Raw genomic sequence first — 23783 nt, forward strand, 5'->3', positions numbered from 1 at the left:
CCTGAAAGACCTACCTCAATTAGCAATGCTGGCAAGCAAAAAAAGGTTGATTATACTGTTCTTCAGTAGGATTATGCTGAATGCTGACCAGCCTTACCAACCAAAATAACTTACTAAAGAGATCAGTAGGATGAAAAGGGGAAGGAAAATAAATGGTAAAATAATTTATCCAACAGGCCATCTGCTACCTTTTGCTGCATTTCTTCCCAGTAGCAGGGGAATGAACAAGAAAGAAAATACAATGATACCTGAAAGCAGCACCAGCCAATCCTACATTGCTTTCCCTCTCTCCTGCCTTTCCCAGGAAACACATTGAAGCGATAAACATTTAAACTATTCAGAATAATTGCAAGAGTCCTGGATATTCATTATATAAAATAACTTATATCAAGTTGCCTGAAAGATATGTTTTATTAACGTTTTTTGTGCTGTTTTGTTTGCTCGTATAGGATATTAAACAGTAAAACTTAACTTTGATTTGATCTGCTGGCTTTGACCTCCATGGAAGACTTATCTGCAAGTGAGCTTGGAGGAAACTCTTTTAAATTTCTGATCTGATCGTGGCTGTCTCTTCTGTTCCTCAAAGCATTTAGGTCTTCTTAGGGAACTTCTATCTTTATTACAGTAGTAAAGATAAACTCTGAGATTCGAGGTGGGGAACTACCTGGCAGACATGTAGTCTCTCTGATGCTTTTCACCTCGGGGGAAAACAGGCAGGAGCTCTGCTGCCAAAGACATGGTCAGTAGCCTGGGCAGAGGCGGCCTGGTCCCACCTTCATCGGACATGTCATCGGACATGCTGCCATTTCTGCTTGGCTGTCTGGGCAGAGCAGAGAGCTCCCACCTCCATCCTCCCGCTCTCCTGAGGAAAGGCAGGGCCAAAATGAACTCTGCTAACACGAACTCTTGACTCCGAGCAGCTTCACTCTGCTCAGTTCACCACCGCACCTGGTGGGGAAACCGTTTTTCTTTGCAAGTTTCTGTAGTCCTGTTGCCTCTTACAAAAAGGGCCTCAGTGGCTGCCAACCCCACAGCAGAAGCAGCAGTGCTTAGGGAACGGCCACCTGGAAGGAAATGCTGGCCCAAACAGGTTATCTGGAGCATTTCCTCCCCTTCAGAAAATCTCTTCAGCACAGAAGCCCAACTGCTGACTGCAGTGAAGAAATAAAATTAAAGTGAACTTCAAGATAGCGAACCTTTCCCTGCCACTAGCAGCTGACAGACTCATTTCTCTCCTCCAGCTTCAGGCAGGTGGAAATCTTTAGTAAGTCACTCAGGGAACATGGCACGAAGAAAGAGAGGCGCTGTACTCTATGCACTTCAGTCATTTTAACAAATGCACAGCGGCCAGTAAATTCATGCAGCAATGCTTGCACAAGCATGAGTCAGACTCACAGCTGGCCAGCTGTCTCCCACCTCATGTCGTGGAAAAACACCCTTTTTATGAAAGGCCATGGCACAGTCCCAGTGAGCAACCGGTGACCAACCAAAGAGATCAGCTGCCGCAGCTGGAAGCCTGCAATGCTGAGGTGGGCACCAAACCCCAGGACTGGCAGAGCCCCCCTCTCTGCTGGGGAGGAGAGGAGAGAGAAAACAGGCAGTACCTCATTTCATATACCCTCCTATCCGATGCAAAAAAGCTAAAAGATACCAGTCAATCAGTGTGCTCACAGAGCTCTCCTTAGCTGATATTTAACACATAAAATAATATTAAATGCAGATTAACCTGAAAGCAAATTTGACTCCAGCATTTAGCAAAGACAAGAAGAGACTGTTTAAACCTGTTAGTAACCATACACAGAGCAAATACTAATACCTCCCCAGAATCCCCCTCACATCAAAGTAGGCACATCCCAGGCAAGTGGTTTTTTTTTTGTTTTGTTTTTTTTTCCCCTAAGATTACTTCCTTCTTTATGATAAATGCAGTAAGTAGTGTAGGTAGAAGATTAATCTGCTGTCAGCTCCAAAATCCAAACTCCAGTATGGCAGATCTATACTCCTGTTAATGCAGGTAACTAAGCAGAGTTATTTAAAGGGAACAATATTACTTTGGTTTTTTTTTTTTTTTTAAAGCATTGGCACGAAACCATAACTAAATAAACCATACTATAAGAACTTATGCATGAAATAATAATTAAAAAAAAAACAAAACCATTCTTAAAAGCAAATCTTAAGTTATGGATTATAAAGAGAACACACAACAAGGAAGACTGACTGGACGTGGAACATCTAAATATATGCAATTAGACACTAAAATGGATGACTTCAGAGACAAATCAATATAGATTAAGTGTTCGTGAAAGGAATAATTGGAACAGCATTAAGAATAACATATAGAAACATTTGGTACAGTTCAGCACATTTGCCTGTCAGGACAAGAAGTCTCACGTACTTGGCCTAATTAATAATATTATTTTAAGCATCAGTTAAGATCTATGGAAAGAAAATAATTAAACCTCATAAAAACAGAACTAAAAGAAAACAAAAAGTTTGCTTACTCTTCTTGACGCAAGTCATTAACGCTCCGATCTAGTGAAATCATATCACTTGCCACCATATTAAACCCAAATTCTTTAATGCTGGCTTGAATGGATTCTTTGTAATCTGGTCCTAAAACATATGGCTTCGCTTCCTCTCCAGGGCCACCAACAACTCCGTGAGGCTCAGGCTCTTTGGGTTCAAAATTACCAAGGACTCCAGGTCGTAAAACAGGATCTCGGTATACAAATGTCTGAGGCTTAAATGTGAGATACTGCCTCTGGATGACATTTTGCTGATTGTTATCACCAACACCATGCTGATTTAGTTCATTTTTGGCCTTATTTTTCCTTCGAATTGATTCCAAGTCCACTTCCACGCCTTCAACATGAGGCCAAGGTACCACAGGTTTGAATTTCTCATTTCCTAGTCCACGTTCTCCTTTGTTTGGTATGGGTCTGTTGGCTTCTTTGTCATCCTATATATACACAGAGAAACAGCAGGAGATCATATAAATGTATTACTTTTATTTTTCTTCCCCCCACCCCCCCTCCCCAAATCCAGTACCTTGGGCACTGAGAGTTGATACTATATGTATGTTAAGCAAAAATGGAGAAATCTCTGTTCGTTCAGGGGCTGAATGAACTCTTGTCATTAAAGCTAGCAGTTGCTGGAGAGCATCACTGGACACTGTCCACACTTACCTGAACAAGTGGTCCTGGAAAAGGCCTAATGTTCTTCACACCCCAAAACTTGTTCAGCAATTTTACAGCACCCTCCCAGAGAAACGTGAAATTCACACAGATTTCGAAACCTTCTTGGCATTTTCAGTGTTCAGCAAGGTCCATGGGGTAGGACAAGGGTAATTTTGAAAGAAACTTGGCAGAAAGGTTCTGAGTGGCTGGGTGTGAAGTCTCTGGAGTACAACAGCCCCACCCACGAACACGTTCCAAAAAATACAGTCACTGCTTTCCCTAGTACTTCTGTCCAATGGGACAATGGGGAAACATTGCTGAAAGTCCAGATTTCCTGGTAAAATTATCTATTTGTAAATGGGATAGATGTTCTCTGTGGAATTCAGTGTCACCTAAAAATGCATGCATTTTGGCAAGATCTCACTATCTGTTCACAAATACAGGATCAAAATAATAATAATAATAATAATAATAATAATAATAATAATAATAATAAAATAGATCAGAAGGGTGTCACCAATTCCAACCTGCTAGAGGCAGGTCTAACTCCAAAGATCAGGCTACTCAAAGACGTGTCCAGTCAGACTCTGAAAACATCCAATATCTCTGGACAGCCTCTTCCAATGCTTTACCAGTGTCTCAGTGAAGATACATATTTTTTTTCCTCATACCCAATTAGAAATTTCTTGTTATGTCCTGTGATGATTGTCTCCTGTCCTTTCAGTGTTGACCCCTGAGAGGACTTTATTTCCATTTTCTCTGTAACCTCACTTTTGAGGGTGAAAAGGTGTAACTAAATTTTCCATTAGACTTCTCCAGGCAAAACAATCCCAACTCCTCTGCCCTGTCCATGTGCTGCAGCCCTCTGGCCTCCTCAGCAGGTCTTTGCCAGGCCCCTTCCATTTGTGAATTTTTCTCCTATGCTGGGCACTGCAAGAGGAGAAACCAGACACAATGCTCCAGATGCAGTCTCATTAATTGTGTGTTATCAAGAAACAAAACACTTCCCTTAACTTGATGGCTAAGCTCTTGCTACTCATTACGCAGTTTGCCTTTACTGCGGCAAGGGCACATTGCCGACTACATCGCAGTGTTTTCCTCACATACCATGCTGCATAATAAACTTCAGAAAGTAAGAAAAATCCATGATAAAATATGCCTAGAGTAACACAATAACAATGGGAGTCAGACTGGCTCCAATTCAAAATAACATTCTACCTCTCTGTTCTAATTTAAACAGGGAAGACGTACAAAATGCATAAGTGTTACATTATTCTGCTCTTCCATCATTTTCTGAGGACCCCTGAAAAGCCAACATGGGAAAGGGAAGGATAAGAGCACATGAAAAGGCACATTTAGCAAGGAGGTAAAAGGCTAGACATGTACCTAACTGAAGCCTTGAGAGGACTTTTCAGAAGAGCATCATCTCACACTTGCCCTAGAAAACAACATGAAGGCTCCGCCACTCAGCTGTTGGAACACTGCTGACCTCTCACAAATTTGTGCCTAATTTCTGATCCAAGTGCACAGACAACTAAAAAGCCAACAAAATAGTGGGCATCATCAAGAAGGATTCTTAAAGAAACTGTAATTTTGACTACATAACATTTTGATGCATTCATGTCTTTGGTAATACTTAGTTCTGGTCTCCACATCTCGAACTCACATGTTGGAGTTAGAGGAGGTACAGAGGAGGGCAACTGGAACGAAGGAGGTGGACAGGTGCCTTGGGACGTATGTGCAGAAGAGCTGTGACTCTGCAGTTTGGTGATGTGATGGCTGAGGGGTATATGACTGAAGTTCACAAAATCATGAGGGTGATGTATACATTGAATGCAAAACCACTGTTTACCCTAAATCCAAGGTCTAGGGGCACTTGAAAAAAAATCATAGAATAATTTTTTTTTAAAAAGAAAAACAACAAAACCAAAAAAGTTCTTTGCACAGGCAGTGATCTCCTGGGATATGCCACATGGGAGGCTGTGGACAGAGATAGTACCGACAGTGAACAAGGGATGAGGCAAAGTGATGGGTGACTGTTTTATGACGAGACAGTGAAAGGACTAGGCAGGGAGGTAGCTTCTAACAACTCTAATTCAACCTGTGTGGATGCTGGAAGAGTCCAAAGGGAAGGAAGCAGAGCCAGTAGCCAGGCTTGCCTGCACATCCTGCTGCCATTCTCAGACACTATCCTGGTCTAGATGGATCACTAGTCTCAGTCAGCCAGGCATTTCTTATGCCCTTGGTCTGTACCAAAGCAAATATCTTTTCCCTCCACTTCCACCAACTGTAAAACATTACAAGCTTCAACTTCACCCGTTCTCTGACTGAAGCAAAACACTTCTAAAAGTAATTTGTTTATTTTGCTGCCATCAGAACTATGGCTTACCTCATACTACACTTAGCCTCATTATAACTGTTACACATAATTTGTATTATAATGCACTTATTTGCTGTTCCCTTCAAGACACTAAATATATGTCATTTTTCTAGGGCTGGAAAATACCGCATAGAATGAGCAAATTATACACACACACACACAAACACTCGCTCACCTCTCCCCTCCAGTTTCTACACACCTATGACAATATGACAGCAGGCACTCATTGTGGGTCAGCCCCGGGAGGCAGCTAAGCACCACACTGCCGCTCACTCACTACTCCCTCCCCATGCCCTAGTGGGGTGGAAGGAAGAGAAAAGGAAGAACAGAAGTGAGAAAACTCACATGTTGAGACAAAAATAGTTTAAAAGTGAAGGAGAAGTGGAAGATGGAGAGAAAACAAAACAAGTGACGCAAAGGCAATCAATCACTCACAACCTCCCACAAGCAGACTGATGCCCAGGCAGTTCCTGAGCAAAACATGGCTAATCTCCCTAAATCCACTCTTCTCCTTTCTGAGCATGGCATTATATGGTATGGAATGTCTCTTTGATCAGTTTGGGTCACCTGCCTGGCAGTGTCCCCTCCCGGCCCCTTGCTCAATCCTAGCCACCTCCATGGTGGGCAAAGTGAGAAATGGAGAAGGCCTTCGGGCTGTGCAAACACTGCTTGGCCATAACTGTACCACTGGTGTTATAAACGCTGTGTTGCTAGCAAAGCTTACAGGCTGCTGTGAAGAAAATTAACTCCACTCCAGACAGCATTTTATGGGCATTTTCAAAAAAAAGAAAAAAGAAAAAAAAAAGAATTGCTTAAGTGCAGTCCACAGCTCCTGGAGATCATTTATCCACAGATAAATGAGATATCCAGCTCATTTATCCACAGATAACAGAGACAAAGGATTTCTAAATACCATCTGGAAGAAAAAGTAAAGTCAAGCCACAATCAAAGAACTATTTTGGCCATTACATAAACCGCAATGCCTCAGTTAGGAACTTCTAGAACTTCTCTTTTATGAGTGATGACTTCCCTTGTATTTTTTTTTTAAATGATGTATTTTTAATGTATTAAATGATGTATTTTTAAATGTATTTTTTTTAAATGATTAAATGACTTATCCAGAACTGACAAATAGTTTTTAATTAGTGATTGAAAGTTCAGTTCAGCAAAAGAAGAATCAAACTTCTAAAAGATTCATACAACAATGACAGCCAAGTTGGAAGGCATGCATATGAAAAAATCACAACCTTTCAAAAACTGGAAAAACAAGAGACTCTTAAAATTATTTGAAAAAACTTTGGAAAAGACCAAATCAGTTACAACAAGGTGAAGGGAGGTCTCAGAAAAAAAGTGAGCACAACACACACCTGAGCATTCCTGGGTTTTCCAGAAATTAGGGAAGAAAGGCAAAAATCTGAGTCATCTCACATCTAAAGACCACCAAAGAAGAGCAACAAGATCTCATGATATCTTTACAAAGGACACGTAGTAAGCTGTTTATATATAATAATATAGATTTCTTTCCCCCAGGAAATAAACCTGTTTTTTTTTCTATAGGCTAAATCTAAAGATTTCCTGCCAGCTTTTCTAGCTCCAGCTCAAGTGAAGCCTTCTTCATTGTTTAGATGTTGTTTTCACCCCTTAAAAGGATTATGTATGAGTCACTGCTATGAGTGTTTCGGAAGTATTGAGATGATATAAACATAGTCAATTCCTGACTTGTGTAAAAAGGAGATATTTGGTGTTTTTTTTTTTTTTTTTGGCAAGTTAGGTCCTTCCTTTTTGCAAAGGAGAGGAATGAAACTGAAGTAATGAGGAAAGCAACCATATCCTCTCGGAAACATATTTCTAAATTATACAAAGCAAAAAAATAAAAAATGGGAGAGGCCTTCATAAGGCTGCAAGATTAGTCAACTGACAGAAGGGCTGGAATTCTGGCTCTCAATAAAACTGAAAATGTCAAAGTTGCATAATCTGCTTTTCTTAAGTAAACCAGTTCAAGACTGGCAACTCCCTAAAATTCTATGAAATAATGTCTGAAGTACAAATTGATGTTAAAAAAAAAAAAGTGGATTTGTTTAATTTATAAAATTGAAGATTATCATACCAAAAAAAAGTTTGCTAATTGAAAAGAATGTCTATAAAAGCAACTTGCTCATCTAGACAAAAATCAGTGATGCCCAAAAAATGAAGAGAAGCATAATTAAGTACAATTCAGTAGTATACTTATTACCCAAGGCTACAAAAGGAAATTAAAAACTCTACGCTCTCAGAATATATGTACTTACACCCAGCTGATTAAAGATGGATACCAAATATTACAGTATTCAGGTGTTCTTGATGAAAAACTACAAAAACTCATTAGGTTTAATATTTTAGTAATCCAGAAGGTCAATCCCTATGTACATGCATTTTTCTCCAGTCTAACTTTTGCCTTTCTTAATTCCTGGCTACATCTACACCACTGGCACTTACCATGAAATGCAAACACAAGGAAGAGTACAAGGACTTTTAACTGATGATAAATCAACAGCTCTCACAGCTCCCTTGACTCAAGTTCTTCATGCAGGTGACAAGATTTAAAAGTAAACAAAGGGGGGAAAAAAAGAAGTATTTTGAATAGAGACTGTCACAGGTGCTGTGACAGAGACTACACAACTCTCAGCTTAAGTTTGGTACTTCAGCAAAGATTTCAACATATTTAAAGTATTTTGCTATGTTTGCCTCATCTTAAATGCAGTCACATTCCTGGCTTATTGGAGAAAAAAGTCCACTTGAAAGGGGTTCTGATACAAGACACCTAAGCCTACCATTTTAATTAGTTGAGGAAATGGGAGGGGTTGTTTTAATTTGTTCAATTATAGAGGAAGGAAAGAAGAAAAAGGAAAAGGGAAAAAAAGAAATAGAAAAAGAAAAAGAGATGAAGACAAAAGAAAAAAGACAAAAGAGAAAAAAGAAGAGAAGGGAAAAGACAAAAGAGAAAGAAGAAAGAAAAAAAGACAAAATAGAGGAAAAAGGAAGAGAGAAAAAGGGAAAAAAATAAAAGAAAAAATTAAAAAGGGAGAAAATTAGAAAAAAAACACAGAGAGAAAGAAGAAAAGAGAAAAACCATAATATGGATCCACAAAGATTTCCTTATTGACTAGACTCATGCTGAGGAGAGACTAAAATAGTGCCTGTTCTCAGCCATGCTTCTAGCGTGATTCTGCTCTGTATGTTAACAACGTGTGTGGGGAAACCACGTTGTATATATTGGTTTGCTTCTAATCGTTATGTGTAGGTTTTACTCACCAGGCAGTGTAAGCGCAGAACATAGATGGAAAAAAATAGTGTCACAACAAATTTCTTTGTTCTACAGCTATTTTTGTGTCGCATGATAGGAAAAAAATAATAATTCTGATAAAAAATTTGAAGAATTGCACAGAACCAAACACAGCCAAAGTGGAGAACCATCTTATCCAACAACATATTTGTGAATAGATCTTACAGTAGATACTCACTAACTTCAAAATAAATAAAATAACCCATAATTCCCACAACACAGTTGGCTGGCTGTCAAAGAAACCCTAGGAGATGGTACTGCTTCCAATTACACCCTTCATGGTAACCTCTTTCCTAGCAATCAAGATGTAGCTACTGCAGGATCATCTGTGGAAGGGAAAGCAAAACCAAAAGCACAAAGGAATTGAAAAACACAGCTTTGAGAACAAGGAGGAGGAGTTATGGCACAACTGCCATCACTTCAGAAAAAAATAAATTAAAAATTCCTTTGTAATCATTAATTTTTTAAGTGTTCCAGCATAAAGAGGTCTATTTTAAACTCCATATGCAGCACTGCCCACTTGTCAAATTTTGCAAAACCTTCCATCAAGCAATTTCATCACAATGTACTCAAATTAGGGCAGAATTTGGACCTCAAGAATTCTTCCGTTGAATATGAGCAGTGGCACTCAAGCCACCTGGCTTGAAATGGGCTTTAGCTAACACAGTATCTGAGCAAAAATGGCTCACTCTTTTCCTTTGGCTTCTCCACTTGGTGTCATCCTGAGCCACTCCAAAGGTGATGGAGTGCACGCTTCTCTGCTCAGTAGCTCCTACAGTAACTTCTAGGGCCTGTGTAACCTTAGAACAGAACATTCATGAGAACTGCAGAAACAGAGAGAAATATAATTTTACAATAAATTATAGAAAATTTCTGAGGTTTAAAAATACATGCTTGTAAAAATAACAGATTGCTAAATCACTGTAACTGCATGCTTTGTGCAACTCAAGTGAAAAACATGTTAAAGGTATTCATCACCAACACTTCCAGGAAAACATGTCTATAAGTTACGCTCTTATGTCTACAGTTACCCTCAGTTTTGACAGATATCCTGAGAACATCAAAGTCCAATGCCATCTATCTGGATTTTGCCCTGGTAAATATTCTATGAGAAACAAAAAGTACTTCAACAAGACCCAAATCTAACATACTAGCATTAAAGCTACGTTAATGCCAACCTGGAATAAGTTTTGGCACACAGAACTGACCTGACTACTGTACCACAAACTTGTTATTGTGATGGCATCTCCAAACAGCAAGTAACCCTACCAGAAGATGACCACATCAGTCTACTTTTCAGAGTGTTCCACACAAGACTCGGTCAGAAGCCACAAAGAAAACTCAGAAAAATTAAACAGAACTTTGAAGCAAGCGTCACTTTATATACATTATATATATAAATATAATTACATATATACAAATACATAAGTATTCTATTCATTAAAAACACACAACCTGGAAGTGCAACGGAGGTGCAAAAGGTGAGGTGCTGCCAAAAGCAGCTTTGGAGAAATGCATGTTCAGCAACAGTTTTATACTACTATGTATTGTACTTCCACTACATTTAAGAATGTAAAATAAAATGCAATTATTATTATTTTATATGGAGGACAACTTTCCCCTTCACGTACTTCTTAGATTTTATAGTAATGGTCAAGCTGATTGCTACCTGATGCTACCTACACATTATCCTATTATATTATATGCAGAAATAACTATTAGTTTTCACTAGATACCAGTGAACCACAGTCATTAATATCTACTTAGTCCACTAGTAAAAAAAAAAAAAAAAAAGTAAAAAAAAAAAAAGTAAAAAAAAAAAAGTAGTAATACCTTTGTGCCCCAAAATTGCCAGAACTAATTGAGGCAGAACAACTTCAGGGAGTAAGATTAACAATTTCCTACTATTTTACTGTTGACGTTCCTGATTTTGAGAGCATTGCTTATGGAAAAGCAAGCGGCACATCCATAAGAAAAAACATAGCTTATATAATAAAGGAGAGAAACAGTTTCTCAAAATGTGAAATTGGCAAGTTCTTGATGTTCAAATGAGTTTGACTGAATTTAGCATTCAAGTTCTGAGCGATCCACATTAATCTGAGTCTCTGTGTCATTGATTACAAGGAAATAGCAAAACCATGTTCATATTACCTAGTAATGAGTCTAAAAACTAAAAACATTCACTAACAGCTGAGGTCATCTTGTCTGAACTGCCAGGAAAGACAAGGCTCAGCTTCTCAACATTTTTTTTTAAGGTTGCAATTGCTGTAAGAGCTCTGTGGGCAAAACTATCAACTGGCTCTTCCTGTCTTCTCGGATTTTTCTGAAGATACCATCTACTTTGTCACAGCAGAAGCATTCATCTAGGACAGTGACTACAGGCTATTGCTTGCGTACTGCCCTGGTTTGCAGCCAACATTTCACAAGGTCGTTGCACACCAAGTTTTACTAAGCTATGGAAGCCCTCAGGTACCAAAACAAATGGAGATTATCTCTCGTCCTTCCCTTTTTTGTGGTGTACCTGCAAATATAGTGACTGATATTAATTCCTAGCAATGCAAGAATACTTATTTTCAGTTGAAATAACTTGATGTCCCAAATATTTGCCTAACAGAGGGTTAAATCCTGAGTTTTACCCATTTACCTAGGAGTACCTTTTTTAGAGATACGCATCTACCTTTAGATGAATCAGTAAGATATCCATGTGGATTTAAATGGTTCTCCAGCAATATTATCCTTCACCTGTAAGGAGAACTCCTCTGAGCTAACAATGCTGCTGTCATCCTCTCCGCCCTTGCTGTGCACTTACCACCTGAGCTCCAGCAGAGCAACACCATGCTGTCGCAAAAGCTGAGCTCTGTTTTGGCTTGTACTGCCCTACCCCCTGCCCTTGCTCCTGCACATCTCCTTCCCATGTCCCTCTGCCCCCGTGTCTCGGCTGCAGTGCTCTATGTTCCTCCTCTTGGAGAAGGCTGGATTTTCTATAAACACAAGGGTTACGCTCGTACATATCTGGTCTGGATTGAGCAATTTCCTTTACTTAGCAAAGTCAAGTCTACTTCATAAAATGCAGAGACAGCCAGGAGACTTGGGATTGAGTCCTTTGCACCAGACCTAGTCACTTTTCAGGGATGCCAATGGCCATGCAAAGCTTGCAAACTTCTTTCGCTCCCTCTCCCTCCTTCCCACCTTTGCTGGGTTTTCAGAGTACAAAAAGGACAGTGAGGACGTGGCCCAGCCACATCGCATGTGCCAGTCAGGGAGAACTGCCACACTTCTCGAATTCCTGTGTGACATCCACTTTCACAATTAGACTCCTCTGCCTGACTGAAAGCAAGTAAAAATAAAGACAGAGTACTTCAGAACAAATTACTGTCAAAAATAGTAAACTTTTATTGTCTTCATTTTTACTAGCCCCCATTGTTTGGAGATACTGAGCTAACTTAAATTCTCCAGCATGCCTTCCTTTTTGCCTGAGGTTCAGCTCTTACTGGGCTTTTACCCATCTCCTTGTCTTTCCATTTCTGGTATGGTCAGAGTTTATCTACAGTTCCATGCTGTCCCTTGCCCCATCTGTTGACAAATGATCATGCCACATTGACGAAGCCTTGTCAGGGATCCACTTCACCCAATGAAGTTCACTTAACACATTTCCAAGAAAACTATGGAGACAACAACAAGCAATGCTTATCTCCTTGCAGCTCCCGAGAGCACCCCATAATCTCAGATAGTAATTAAAAAGATATAAAAGACTCAGATAAATACTTGAATAAACAGATATTATATTAGTCTCTGCTTAAATTCATAGCCTCTTGTCATTAATACAATCGCTCAAGTAGCACAGATATTCATAAACTGAATCATAAATGAGGCTGCTATATTGTCTAAGGTCATGTTATATTGTAGTCTCTTCTGTACTCTACAATGGTATGATGTTGACACTACTAGCTTGTGCAATAAAAAAAAATGCATTTGTAGCTGCTTCTGTAGAATAAGAGAAAAGTTGTCAAAAAACCCTGGATAAAGCAGAAGTATGATCTAGAGCTTCCTATATACTTTCCTTATAGACTGCTCCCCAAGGATGACAAAAAGGCTTTTAATCTCAGAAAAGCAAGAATTTATTACAAGTTTATTGCAACTAGAATAATTAACTTTTTCGGTAAAGGAAAAAGTGATCAAGCAGAAACGAACATAAATAAAAGCATAAAAGCAAGCATCTCCCTACCCACTGTCTCTCTTCACACGTGTTTTGCTTCTAGACTATGTCCCTGTTAATCAGGTGTCCTTTTCCTGTCCCAGTAAAGTGCAGTTTCTCTGGTCCCCAGGACATCCCTTTCCATCAGCTGTAGATCTGTTTCTTGCTCTTCTAAGCCCTCCCTGCTGTGCTGTGAAGCTCACCGCACTCTTTCCTTGTTTGCCCTACCTTGCATCTTAAACACCCGTCTGCTCCAAGGAGGCTCGGTTCCACTGAGCCTGCTCCTCTCTTCCTAATGGAACATGACACAAAGCGAGAAGAGCAAACACTATACATCGTACAAGGTAAGTCATTTTAGGTTAAGTACTTAAGACAGGTCTAATCAACCACCAGCTGACCAACAGACTGTGCTTCACCTCCAAGCCTGCCAACAACTGTACTTCTTCAATGCCCAGAACCTTCCTTCCTTTCTCTGCATAACAGACAAATGTCTACATACTGCAGCTTACATTTTGTCATGAGCATGGTATTTCAACTGCAAACTTTTGCTGAGCATCATCCACAGTAATTCATTCTTGAACAGGGAGTGCAGTGACTCAAATCTCAAAGATCTGTGAAATAACAAACCACCTGTTTGGTATTTCAGTGTGTTTATCCTTGAATGCACAATACAGGTTGCTATACCATAGATGAGATTAAATCAAAAAAATAAAATTTGTATACCAGTTGACTCATTTGCTAAATTTAGCTGCTTTAAATATTTCATTGTAATTTAGCTGTTCAGAAAGCCAAGTCCCCTGGAGAGGCCAAAGAGCAAGGAGAGCATGAAGCCCTGCGGCACAGTTATCATTCTGCTGCAGCAACACAGAAAATAACTGTCCCAGGTAAGCAAAGCCCACCAGACACTGAGCCTTGTTTTGCCAAAATAAAGTCTAGTTTCTTGTCTAATCATGCCAGTAGTGAATCTGCTAAGGACCCAATTGCTTTCAATTTTTCCCTCTTTTCCTGAAACAACTCCTCTACTTGATGTCTTAGTAGATGTCAAGTTGCATTTACTCACAGGAAGGAAAGCACTTATTGCCTAGAAAGTTAAGCCGTGTTTTCTTTGAAGAAGCTTTAAGAAAATATTTTTTTCTTCAACGACTCAACCTGGAGGCAATGCGTGGGGTACCTCGCTGTGTGAGAGGTTCAGCAAGGTGACTGCATCCTTACCCAAATACTTCAGAAGATGCTGAAAAAAAAAAAACCAAACCCAACAGGTATCCAGGAGGAGCTGTGGATAAAGTGATGCGTTTCTAAACAAGTAACTTCTAGGGGCTCAGCCAACCCCAGAAAATTGTTTAAGCAGATGAAAGCTGTGGGAACTCTCCAAATGCTTAGAATTCTGGCTGGGTCTAATCAATATTATGTATTTTATTATGTATTTATTATTATGTATTTTGTTCAAATGCAACCTTCTGTTCTCCTCTTAGTCTCTCTCAAAGCGGGTAACATTTCCAGTTTTGTTCACAGTGTTTTTGACTGAGATGGTGCCATTGCTTACCCTGCTTTTGGGGGGGGGGGGGGGGGGAAGTATAGAGAAAAACTTTTTCCAACTCTTTCTTCTAGAAAAAGCTGAACAAAATTTTGAAAATCAGCAAATCCCTTTTGAAAAATGGACAGTATTTGTTGCAGAAGGTGCAAGATTCCCTCCCCATCTCCTTCCTCCAACATTTGCACATGACTATGTGGTTTGGAATGATCCTACTCATCTGACCAGATTTTAAAAACAGCGCTGAATGATTCTCATAACATCCAGAAAACAGAAAGGTCTTCCAAAAAAGGAAGATATCAGCTCAGTCAACTTGTATACAAGGGTTTCAGATTGAAGTATTGGATTTCCTCCATCTTCCAAAAAGCTTTTTTTAAGAGAGAGGGTTTGGGACCATAGAATACAGAATATATCACAACCATAATGTTTTCCAATGCAGCTTGATAAATAGAAATCCATTTTTTTCCTTAATAGAAAAATAGACTTCCAAGTTAAGACCAGCAAAACGGAGTGAAGGTAAAGGCATTTATTGATTTAGTTGCAAGTGATGGATAATCAGAAACATACTTGGGATATAATAAATTGCTTCATAATAATTCAAATTACCAACACCTTGCTGGCTTATAAAAATTTTTTAAGGATATAAGGAAGAAGGGGGGCATGTTTGATAGATAGCAAGGGATTCATATCTCTAAATTGAAATGTCAGCACTGTTGTAAGTTAGGTACTCTTCTGAAACAGCCATTATCCTCAGTCCATAATTAGACAACTGCCCACAATTTTCCTCTCTAGAGCTATTTTAGAATTCTTCAAGTCAAGCATTTATGAGTGTTAAGAACAAAATGGACAATTGTTTAATACCTCATCTCTATCAGAGTGGACTGTAAAATTCAAAAGGACCTCCACATATCAGGTCTTTACCTATGACCCTGGTCCATGGCTTCATTTTTTTCCCCTTTCTTCAGAAAAAAAAGAATGCATTGATCTTCATCTGAGCTTTATCTGAGCTCTCTGTATTGCCAATTAGAGGCTAGCAGAATGCAGGTCCCGTTTTCTAGTTAAAATTAACTCCCTCCCATACAGATCTCTAGGACAATTTTTGTTGTTAAATACGAATAAAGAACAAATGATCCTGAATACCTGGAAATAAAAATAGTGACATTGTATTAATGCCTTGTGAATTTAGTATATGCTGATCCATGTAGTTTAGCTATTTCTGTAGTTGTATTCCACTACTGCCAAAGGCACACGCTTTAAAACACTTGGCAAACAATTTCAATAATTTTTGCAATCAAACAGATGAAAATTGTAGAAAACAGCCATAAGAAGGGATTGTTTCACTGTAATATTGCCTTAATCCACAGCTCTATCATTGCTAGCACATACACCTTCTCTCTGCTACGTCCTTATTTCACTTCTGCACTCTGTGATCTTCAGCAGCGCAGATCTTTCATGCCCTCATGCACAGCAGCTGGCCTCAACTGGTCCTGCACCCATACTTGAGGCATTACTACGGTTGCTAAAAACTTTCTTTCACAGCCCTTAATGGTTCAAGTAGTAACGAGCCATCTCTTTGCCATCCCCAAGACCACTTTCATCTTTTATTTCCTGGAAAGTTGTGACCTTCAAGGTCAAAGGCTTAAAACACAGCATCATTGAAGAGACTCTGTGCAAGATTTGTTCTTGTCACTAGGTTTCAAGATTAAAAGAAACTGGTGACACTTCTAGTTGAGTCATTGCTCCTTCCACATTCTGTCTTGCTCTGGGAATATCCTTTGTTTTATGTGCATGTTTCAGCAAGATCTTAAAGACAGAACTAATTTTTATTCATATGGTCATTAGAGAGTCTTAAGAACTTCTAAGATGTCCTCTGTCCAGCTTCATTTGCTTCCTCCATTTCACAGGGATTACTCGGCTCCTTTTCCTATGTACTACTACTCCTATATAGTAGTGTTACAGAGGCCTATGAGGGGGTAAGGCTTTTCATTTCACTGAGACAAAGTCCCTTTTAGGAATGCTCTTTGTAGACTGAAAAAAGAAACATTAGCTGTTTCTTCTGGACTTGAACAATCAACATTTAAATTAGCAAATTTAAGAGACCAAGGAGTTAAAATTTCTAACTCATAGCTTTGCTATTGAAAATAACCAACTTCTATTATTTCTCCCTTCACAGGGAAAAAGCCTCCAAAATAAACAAAAACTGCCATTAATCCTAATGTTTTAAGCAGCCAAGAACAGATTTCCTGGCCCTCCAGGCTATGAACAGTGTACTAGCAAAAGCCAGTAGAGAAGGACTGTGGAACTTCATACCTATTCCTCAATCATCTGAGACAGAAAGATATTTAAAAATCATACATCTGTTTTATATACCTCAGAGGGTAAATGACATTCACAATACAATAAATCCATTGCTGATGGACATGCTTGATCAGCGGATGCTGGTTTTTGTGCTATATTCTTGTATATCCAATTTTTTCTTTTAGACTTCCATCAAACTTATTTCATATTTCTTGCTATTAAGAAACAAACTGCATGATTAGATTTTTATTTATCTTGAAATATTGTTACCATTCTCAAGCTTTACAACAGCCTATTTGTCTTAAATTGCATTCTACAATTTGATCAGTCCTACCATTTTGAAAGCTTTCTCAAAGAAACAGCCAAAGCCAAAAGCTGCATTGTATGAAAATTACACATAGCCTAAAACCCATTTCTGAAAATTTCATCTGAACTCCCTATAGATTTCAGAGATTCAGAATATTTACATAATTACCTTGTGTACTGCTTGACAACTGAGGGGAAATCACTTATGATCAATTGTGTTCTACCTCATCTTTCCATGACCCTTCCTTCCTGCATCTTTTCTGTGTAGGACATTGAAGAGAATCTGTGTGGTACTTGCCAATAAATTACAGTTATATTCTACTGAATTGTTGAGGTAAGGGTTGTTCTTATCTGTCTTAACTACTTTAAAAATAATGAAAGTCAACACAATACATGCATTGGAAGCATAAGGGAAAAAACTGTCTGCAAGAATACCAAAGTGTTGAGAACCAATTTATTGAACAGAAAAAATCAATCTTGGTAAATTGACTACTCTTTCTGTGACACATACAGCTAGTGACATTTATTGTTTTGCTGTAAAGTAGACATGATGAATGTCAAAACCTATTTCATAGCTTTGCTTTAGCAGCCACATCACGTGTGAGTACAGCCAGATTCTTGGCATCTTTTAGATAGTCAGCAAGAATTCTATAAGCTAATCCACATACTTTTTCAAACAGTTTTAACAGACTCCATTGAGTTTGTTCTCTCCTGCCCTCCACTACCCTTCCAGCCTTGCCCTTACCTCTGTGCTCTCCATGCAGTATCTTTTCTTTTGACTAGGGAAGTCACCACAAGATCTAATGGAGGGGCAGATGCTGCTGCTGGACTTCAAGGAACGGACTGCCTTGGCATTTACTTGGCTAGTGCTGGTGATCCTTGGTGCTACAATCTAAACTTGGAGTTGGCAAGGCTAACAGTTAAATCTTTACTTTCAAAGCCAACTTTGGGAACTGACATCCTCCCTTCTTTCTCTCAAGAAGTCACTAAGGTTCAGCCCCTATGCCTGAACGTCTTTCACGACTCTCACATCTGAAGAAGGATCCTGAAGAAAGTATTCACACGAATGTGTTCCCAGCTCAGGTACACTCTGACTGGCACTTCTGACCATGTGTCTGGAGAAGATGTGAGTAAACACCACCAATTCCTTTGCTTTGAAACAGCTATGCAAGCAGGGAATAAGTGTCACACTCCAATAGCTAGCTGTTCTTTTCCCCTCTCCCTCCAAAGCACTAAACACTGCTAGAAATCACACAGCATTGGTTTTTACAGGGTTCATGTGGTCATTTTCAGCTTCCCACAGACATTAGTATAAAGTGCCAGACATCAGACATGTAGTAATTCACAAGCCTTATACCTTTTAAGTGATTGGAATTTCAATCAGTGTGATAAGACTTTCATAGATTTTTTTTTAAGAGGGCTTTAATATGAAAGTGCCTATTAGTGCCTGCTGCAATCTCTTGCATTTAAATAAGCAGTAGATGACTGTAGCAATCTCCTGTTGAAATTATTTTTGAATACAGCAGACAAAGAAAGATGCATGGGGACCCTTCTTGCTCGCAACAAATGGAAGTCGGTGTTCTCAGCACTGGGTCTAGCCCCCACTGCTGAAACAGCATTGCAAGAGGTACTTGTATGATAAAATGTAAGCTTTTTGACAAACATTGTCTCCTTGTAAACATTTTCGTTATGAACTCGGAAGTCTTGGCAACTCAGACTCTACATAAATAACCAGAACGGAATTTTGCTTAAAAATTGATCCCCAAATGACTGCAAGCCTTTTCTCAGGTTGTACTTTCTTTCATGAAGCTGCTTGCAGCTGGAGCGATTTCCATAAGCACTAAGCCTGCATGCTCCTGGTAGGCTTCAAATGGAGGTGCTAATAACTGCATTTAGGAAAACTACAGCCTTCACTTCTTGCATCTAACACAGAAAAGATATTAGCGAGGTGTAGTTATGATGTACCCAGTTCATTAGGTAGGTGTTTAAATGGGAACACGATTTGCCAGATCAAGATCTTTACATGCTAGTCCTGCACTTTAACTTCTAACAAAGACAATTTTGTTAAAGCCTGTCAGAAAGCTGATTTCACAAGCCATTTGCAGTTCTTGAGAAAAATATTATTTTTCTCTCTAATGGGGAAAAATCTGGCCAGCAACTAGAGGTAGAAGAGTCGGTGAGGCTGTTTTTACTTACGTCTGGCCTGGGAGAGAGGGGGCCTCCCAAGAGGAAGCACTGCAGCAGCAGCAGGATGTCACTGTTTGGATCAGGAGTGTGAAGGGGATGCTGAACGCATAGGCCATCAAACACCAGAGGAGAAACTGACAGCAGTACTTGGACAGGACAGGAAGTGATATAGGCCTGCTTACCGTGCATCCAAATATAATCAGCAAAACAAAGCCAAAAATCAGGAAGGAAGCTACTCTAATCCCAAAGTATTAAAAAAAAAAAAAAAGAGGGGATAAAATCCACTGTGTTTTGCTACCTTTCAATAACCTGCAAAACTACTGTACTGAAAGTGGTAAGGAGAAGCAATACAGGAGAGCCTTTTCTGTCAGAGACAATACATTCAGCAGACATCAACAAAGCCAATATTATTACTGTTATTAAACAATCACCTTTTGGGGAGAACTGTTTCCTTTTTAAAAGTTCTTGCTCACCACTGACAACAGCACAATATAAAAGGCATAAGCTCTGGTTAAATGTGTCATATTCTAGTTACTCAAATCAACAGTTTCTCAGTGTGTTACATTATCATACAGTGTAGACTTGGACAAACCTTCTCAATTAATATAGAAAAAAATAGATTAAGTCCTTATTCTACTGAACGATTCTAGTAAACTAAAGAAAAAAATCAACCACAAAACATATTATTTTTCTTAAATTATAACTAAGGTATTTTACAGTTTTAAGACTCATGGCAAACTAAAACCATCAGGAACAGTCATAAAGAGGTCAACGTGTTCTTCAGAAAAACTGATGGAGACATCCAACTGGATATGAGAAAAACTTGCCCCATGAGCAGAGCCAAGCAGTGGGACAAGCTAGGCTGAGAGGTTGTGCAGTCTCCCTCCTCGGTGGTTTTCAAGACCCAAGCAGACAAAGCCCCAGGCAGTCTGTCTGACCCCATGACTGACCCTGCTTTGAGTAGGAGGTTGGACTTCTCCAAGTCCCTTCCAGCTCAAATTATCCTATGATCCTATGCAAAAGAATTGGAATAATCTTTTTGACTTCATTAAAGCTAGATTTTTTTTCCCCTTTGCATTTAATTCAGTCCAATTAAAAATATAAAAAGCTTAAAAATAAGCTACTACTCAGCTTCCATTTCTAGTAATTTCAACAGAACACGAATAGCAGGAAATCTGTGCATCTCTTTAGTAAAGAGTAGTTGAAAGCCACAAGCAATAGAAGTTGCTTCAGGCATAATATTTTTCCTGGAAACAGCACACACTCCTTTTTCTTTTTCCAGCATGCCATTTCCAGTTCTATAATTCTGGACAGCGTGACATAACTGTAGGTTTGTAAAGGAAGTCAGACTTCTATTAAATGGGGGGTGGAAATCACTTACCTATTCTTCCTATGGAGTAAAGGTACTCATCCGACTTCCCTGCTTTATTTGAAAATCAAAGTTTGGAAGACTTCTGAATGTCAATACTGTGATGCATTACATTGACATTTATCTTCCCAAGACTGCAGATACACTGATACAGTAAGACCTGAAGGTGGTATTTTTCATCTCTGCTGCAAGATGAACTGTAGAATACCAGGAATATGAATTGAAAGATACACCTAGCTCTTGCTGAACAAATAAATGAAAAATACTGATTTTAGCTGACATAGAGGAGCTGTCTCTGCATTTTTATTTTCTCTAATTTGTTGTGGATTTAAACCTCTGCCTGATGAATGTTAGATGTTTGGTAATTTTTCTAGCCATTGTTTGAGAGTAAGATGGATACGTTTCCACAACCAATTTACTTCTCCCCTACATTTTTATCCTTTCTGTGTGCCAACAAAAGCACCTGTACACCTGCACAGAGCTGCATCGAGGACTCCCAAAGCAAGCTGTGTGGGCAAGCCAAACGAATTTGGCACCTGTATGCAGGGTGAACACCAGTGCTGAGCTAGTTCACAACGGGAACATGAAAAAAGCTGCTGGGGAAGCTGAAAAAGGCAGACGAGAGTGCCCTAGCAGCAAAATGCACAGAACACTAGAGTTATTTCTAGCCATCCTCAAAGCTCTCCTCAGGACCTTCCAAGGGCACACAGGAGAAAAAATTGCCTCCAGGCTGGCATGTGCACAGCTACTTGGCTCAATAGAGGGTTTTGTTGTTGCCTTTTTTTGTTTGTTTTGTTTTGCTTGTTTCTTTTTCTTATTTATTTTAATTAAAAGATACAAGAGTGCTTCTCTCCCTAAGCCTTCCTTCTGCCTTGGAGGAGCCCCCTTGCTGTGCTGGGGAATTGGACACAAAAGCAGACACTCCTGGTGCACTAAGAGCATCAGAAACAAATGCAGGCTTGCCCAGTCAGGCGGTTTTCTGAGTTGCCTTCACGCCCAGACCCTATCTCAGTCATAGAAACCAGAAATAACCCAAGCACTCCTGTGCAGGGAAAGCCCATAAGAACAAAACACTTTGCTTCAGGTGATCGGAGCCATGCTTGCTGTTCACCTCTCCAAGGCACCCAGGAGTGTTCTTCCAGTGTTTTCGATGGTAAATGGCAATGCAAAAAAAAAAAAGTTATCCTCTAAACACAAATCTCCCTTTTCTCCTAATTCTTCTAAGACAAGATTGCTCTTCAAGGAAACGAATATTTTCATCTTGCTACAGATTGATGGAGAGAGCTGCATGTTCTTAAATTCAGGGAGGCAGGAAGATGCCTACAACCAGCAGTTGCCCCTGCACTGTATGAGGGCACTCTCTCAGGAAAGCTCCAAGTGTCAACAGAGTTCTCATTAAAAAAAAAAAAAGTCACTTTTCACAACACTAGATTTGAACATGTTTTTCTAAATCTTCAGTACTATGCTTTTCTTGCAAAATGCACCCAAGTGTCAGGCAGAACTCCCTTCCATGTAAGATAAAGAATTAAACAAAATTAGCAAGTATTTTCTCACTCTTGTATTCGATCTTCTATACCACTACAGCTAGATAAGAAACGATATTAAGGAATGTGCCAATCTAATGCTGGCCACATTTTCTCAGTCTAGAGAGGAAATAAATCAAAATAACTAAAAATAAATAAACAATTAAAAGCAAAACATACATAAACTTGACCAAAAAAAAAGACAACCCAGGTTTCACTTAAAAAAAAAAAAAAACAACCTTCCAGCAATTCCACACACATCGAAGTTTTAACGATATAGACACCACCTGAGAAAAACCAACTGTTGCTGTCATGTTGACATGTAATCTTCCATTCGCACATACCAGCCAGTAACACAGGGCTGGTGTTTGTGAAATACATGAAGGGAAAGGAATACTGCAGAGCTTACCGTGCATTGGGAAAAAGTCAGCACCAGTTATAAAACACTGGAGCTACCATAACCAGGTCTTTTTTGTACACTAAGGTTTCTGAGTTCTACATCCCATGCAGTACAGAAACAGTCAAGCAACAATAATGTGTTACAAAATTAACAAGCGCACGTGGGGGAAAAAATGGACTTCCTAGTAGAAAGTTGTGGGGGTTTGGTGCTAGAACCTAAACAGGACTCTCAAAATATGTACAGCTTTGAAGACTTCCACTTGCAAAGCTACAGTCAACTACATGCAACTACAGACATGAATATTTAACTAATTTAGCCGCAAGACACAGATCCTGTACTTGAAACCTTAACTTTCTCTTAAGTAAAACTGGGCTTAAAAATGAATGCCCATGCAGTTTAGTAAATATGTAAAAGTATGGTGCTCTGGACTTAGCAAATCTCAGGTTTGGGAATTGAAAAAGGGAGATAAAATAAAATGACTTCATATACTTGAAAGCATTCTTACTGATGAACATTTTAAGGTATCAGAGTCAAGACTGTTAAGTAAAGTTATTAAAACATATTTTAAAGTATTGACCTAAAAAGTATAACAAATTCTGTTCAGAACGTAACGCCGTTGGTAATGTTAAAAAGTACACTATGGCTGTTAGATAAACCAAATCAATAGATAAAAGTTCTGTTTCTTAGAAATTAACAGCTGTGAATCATTCCTGAAAATCAGGATTGCTGGGATTAAACTGAAAACAGTACTTTGACAAGTTCTCAATACAGACTAAATTCTTGCAAATATTGTGCAAGATGAAACCTGTTCAAAAACCTGTTCAAGCCATCTCTCTCCTTTCCAGTAACAGCAACTGGCCGAGTCTATCAGTGGGAACTTTGGTGCTTAGCATTTAAGGCTGTAAAGACTTCTGTAATCCTAGACTTGAGCTGTGGAGCTCATACAGAAACAGTTTTATTCATAAAAGTGTTAGTTTTATATCCTGTTAATAATAATTTTATATACTTGTTAAAAAATCTGTTAGAAGATGGACTGTCTAAGCTACTACAGAGGATAAAAACCAAGAGAAGTATTCTAATCATTTATCTTTCTTCTAAT

At 39.0% G+C, this 23783-nt stretch overlaps 1 protein-coding gene across 5 annotated transcripts in view; it reads right to left on the bottom strand.

The window, feature by feature from the left end:
* Positions 1-23783, bottom strand: part of GALNT7 (polypeptide N-acetylgalactosaminyltransferase 7) — a 75000-nt gene that overhangs the window by 40940 nt on the left and 10277 nt on the right. For 4 of the 5 annotated variants that reach the window (XM_080590224.1, XM_080590226.1, XM_080590223.1 and 1 more), the window contains exon 2: positions 2499-2956. In XM_080590224.1, coding sequence (XP_080446350.1) covers positions 2499-2956 — 458 coding nt within the window. Of the gene's footprint in view, positions 1-2498; positions 2957-9564; positions 9706-23783 lie in introns of those variants that run through there. The other variant, XM_080590225.1, reaches the window with a different exon arrangement.

Source organism: Anser brachyrhynchus, assembly GCF_964034855.1.
Source record: "Anser brachyrhynchus genome assembly, chromosome: 4".
Taxonomy (NCBI): domain Eukaryota; kingdom Metazoa; phylum Chordata; class Aves; order Anseriformes; family Anatidae; genus Anser; species Anser brachyrhynchus.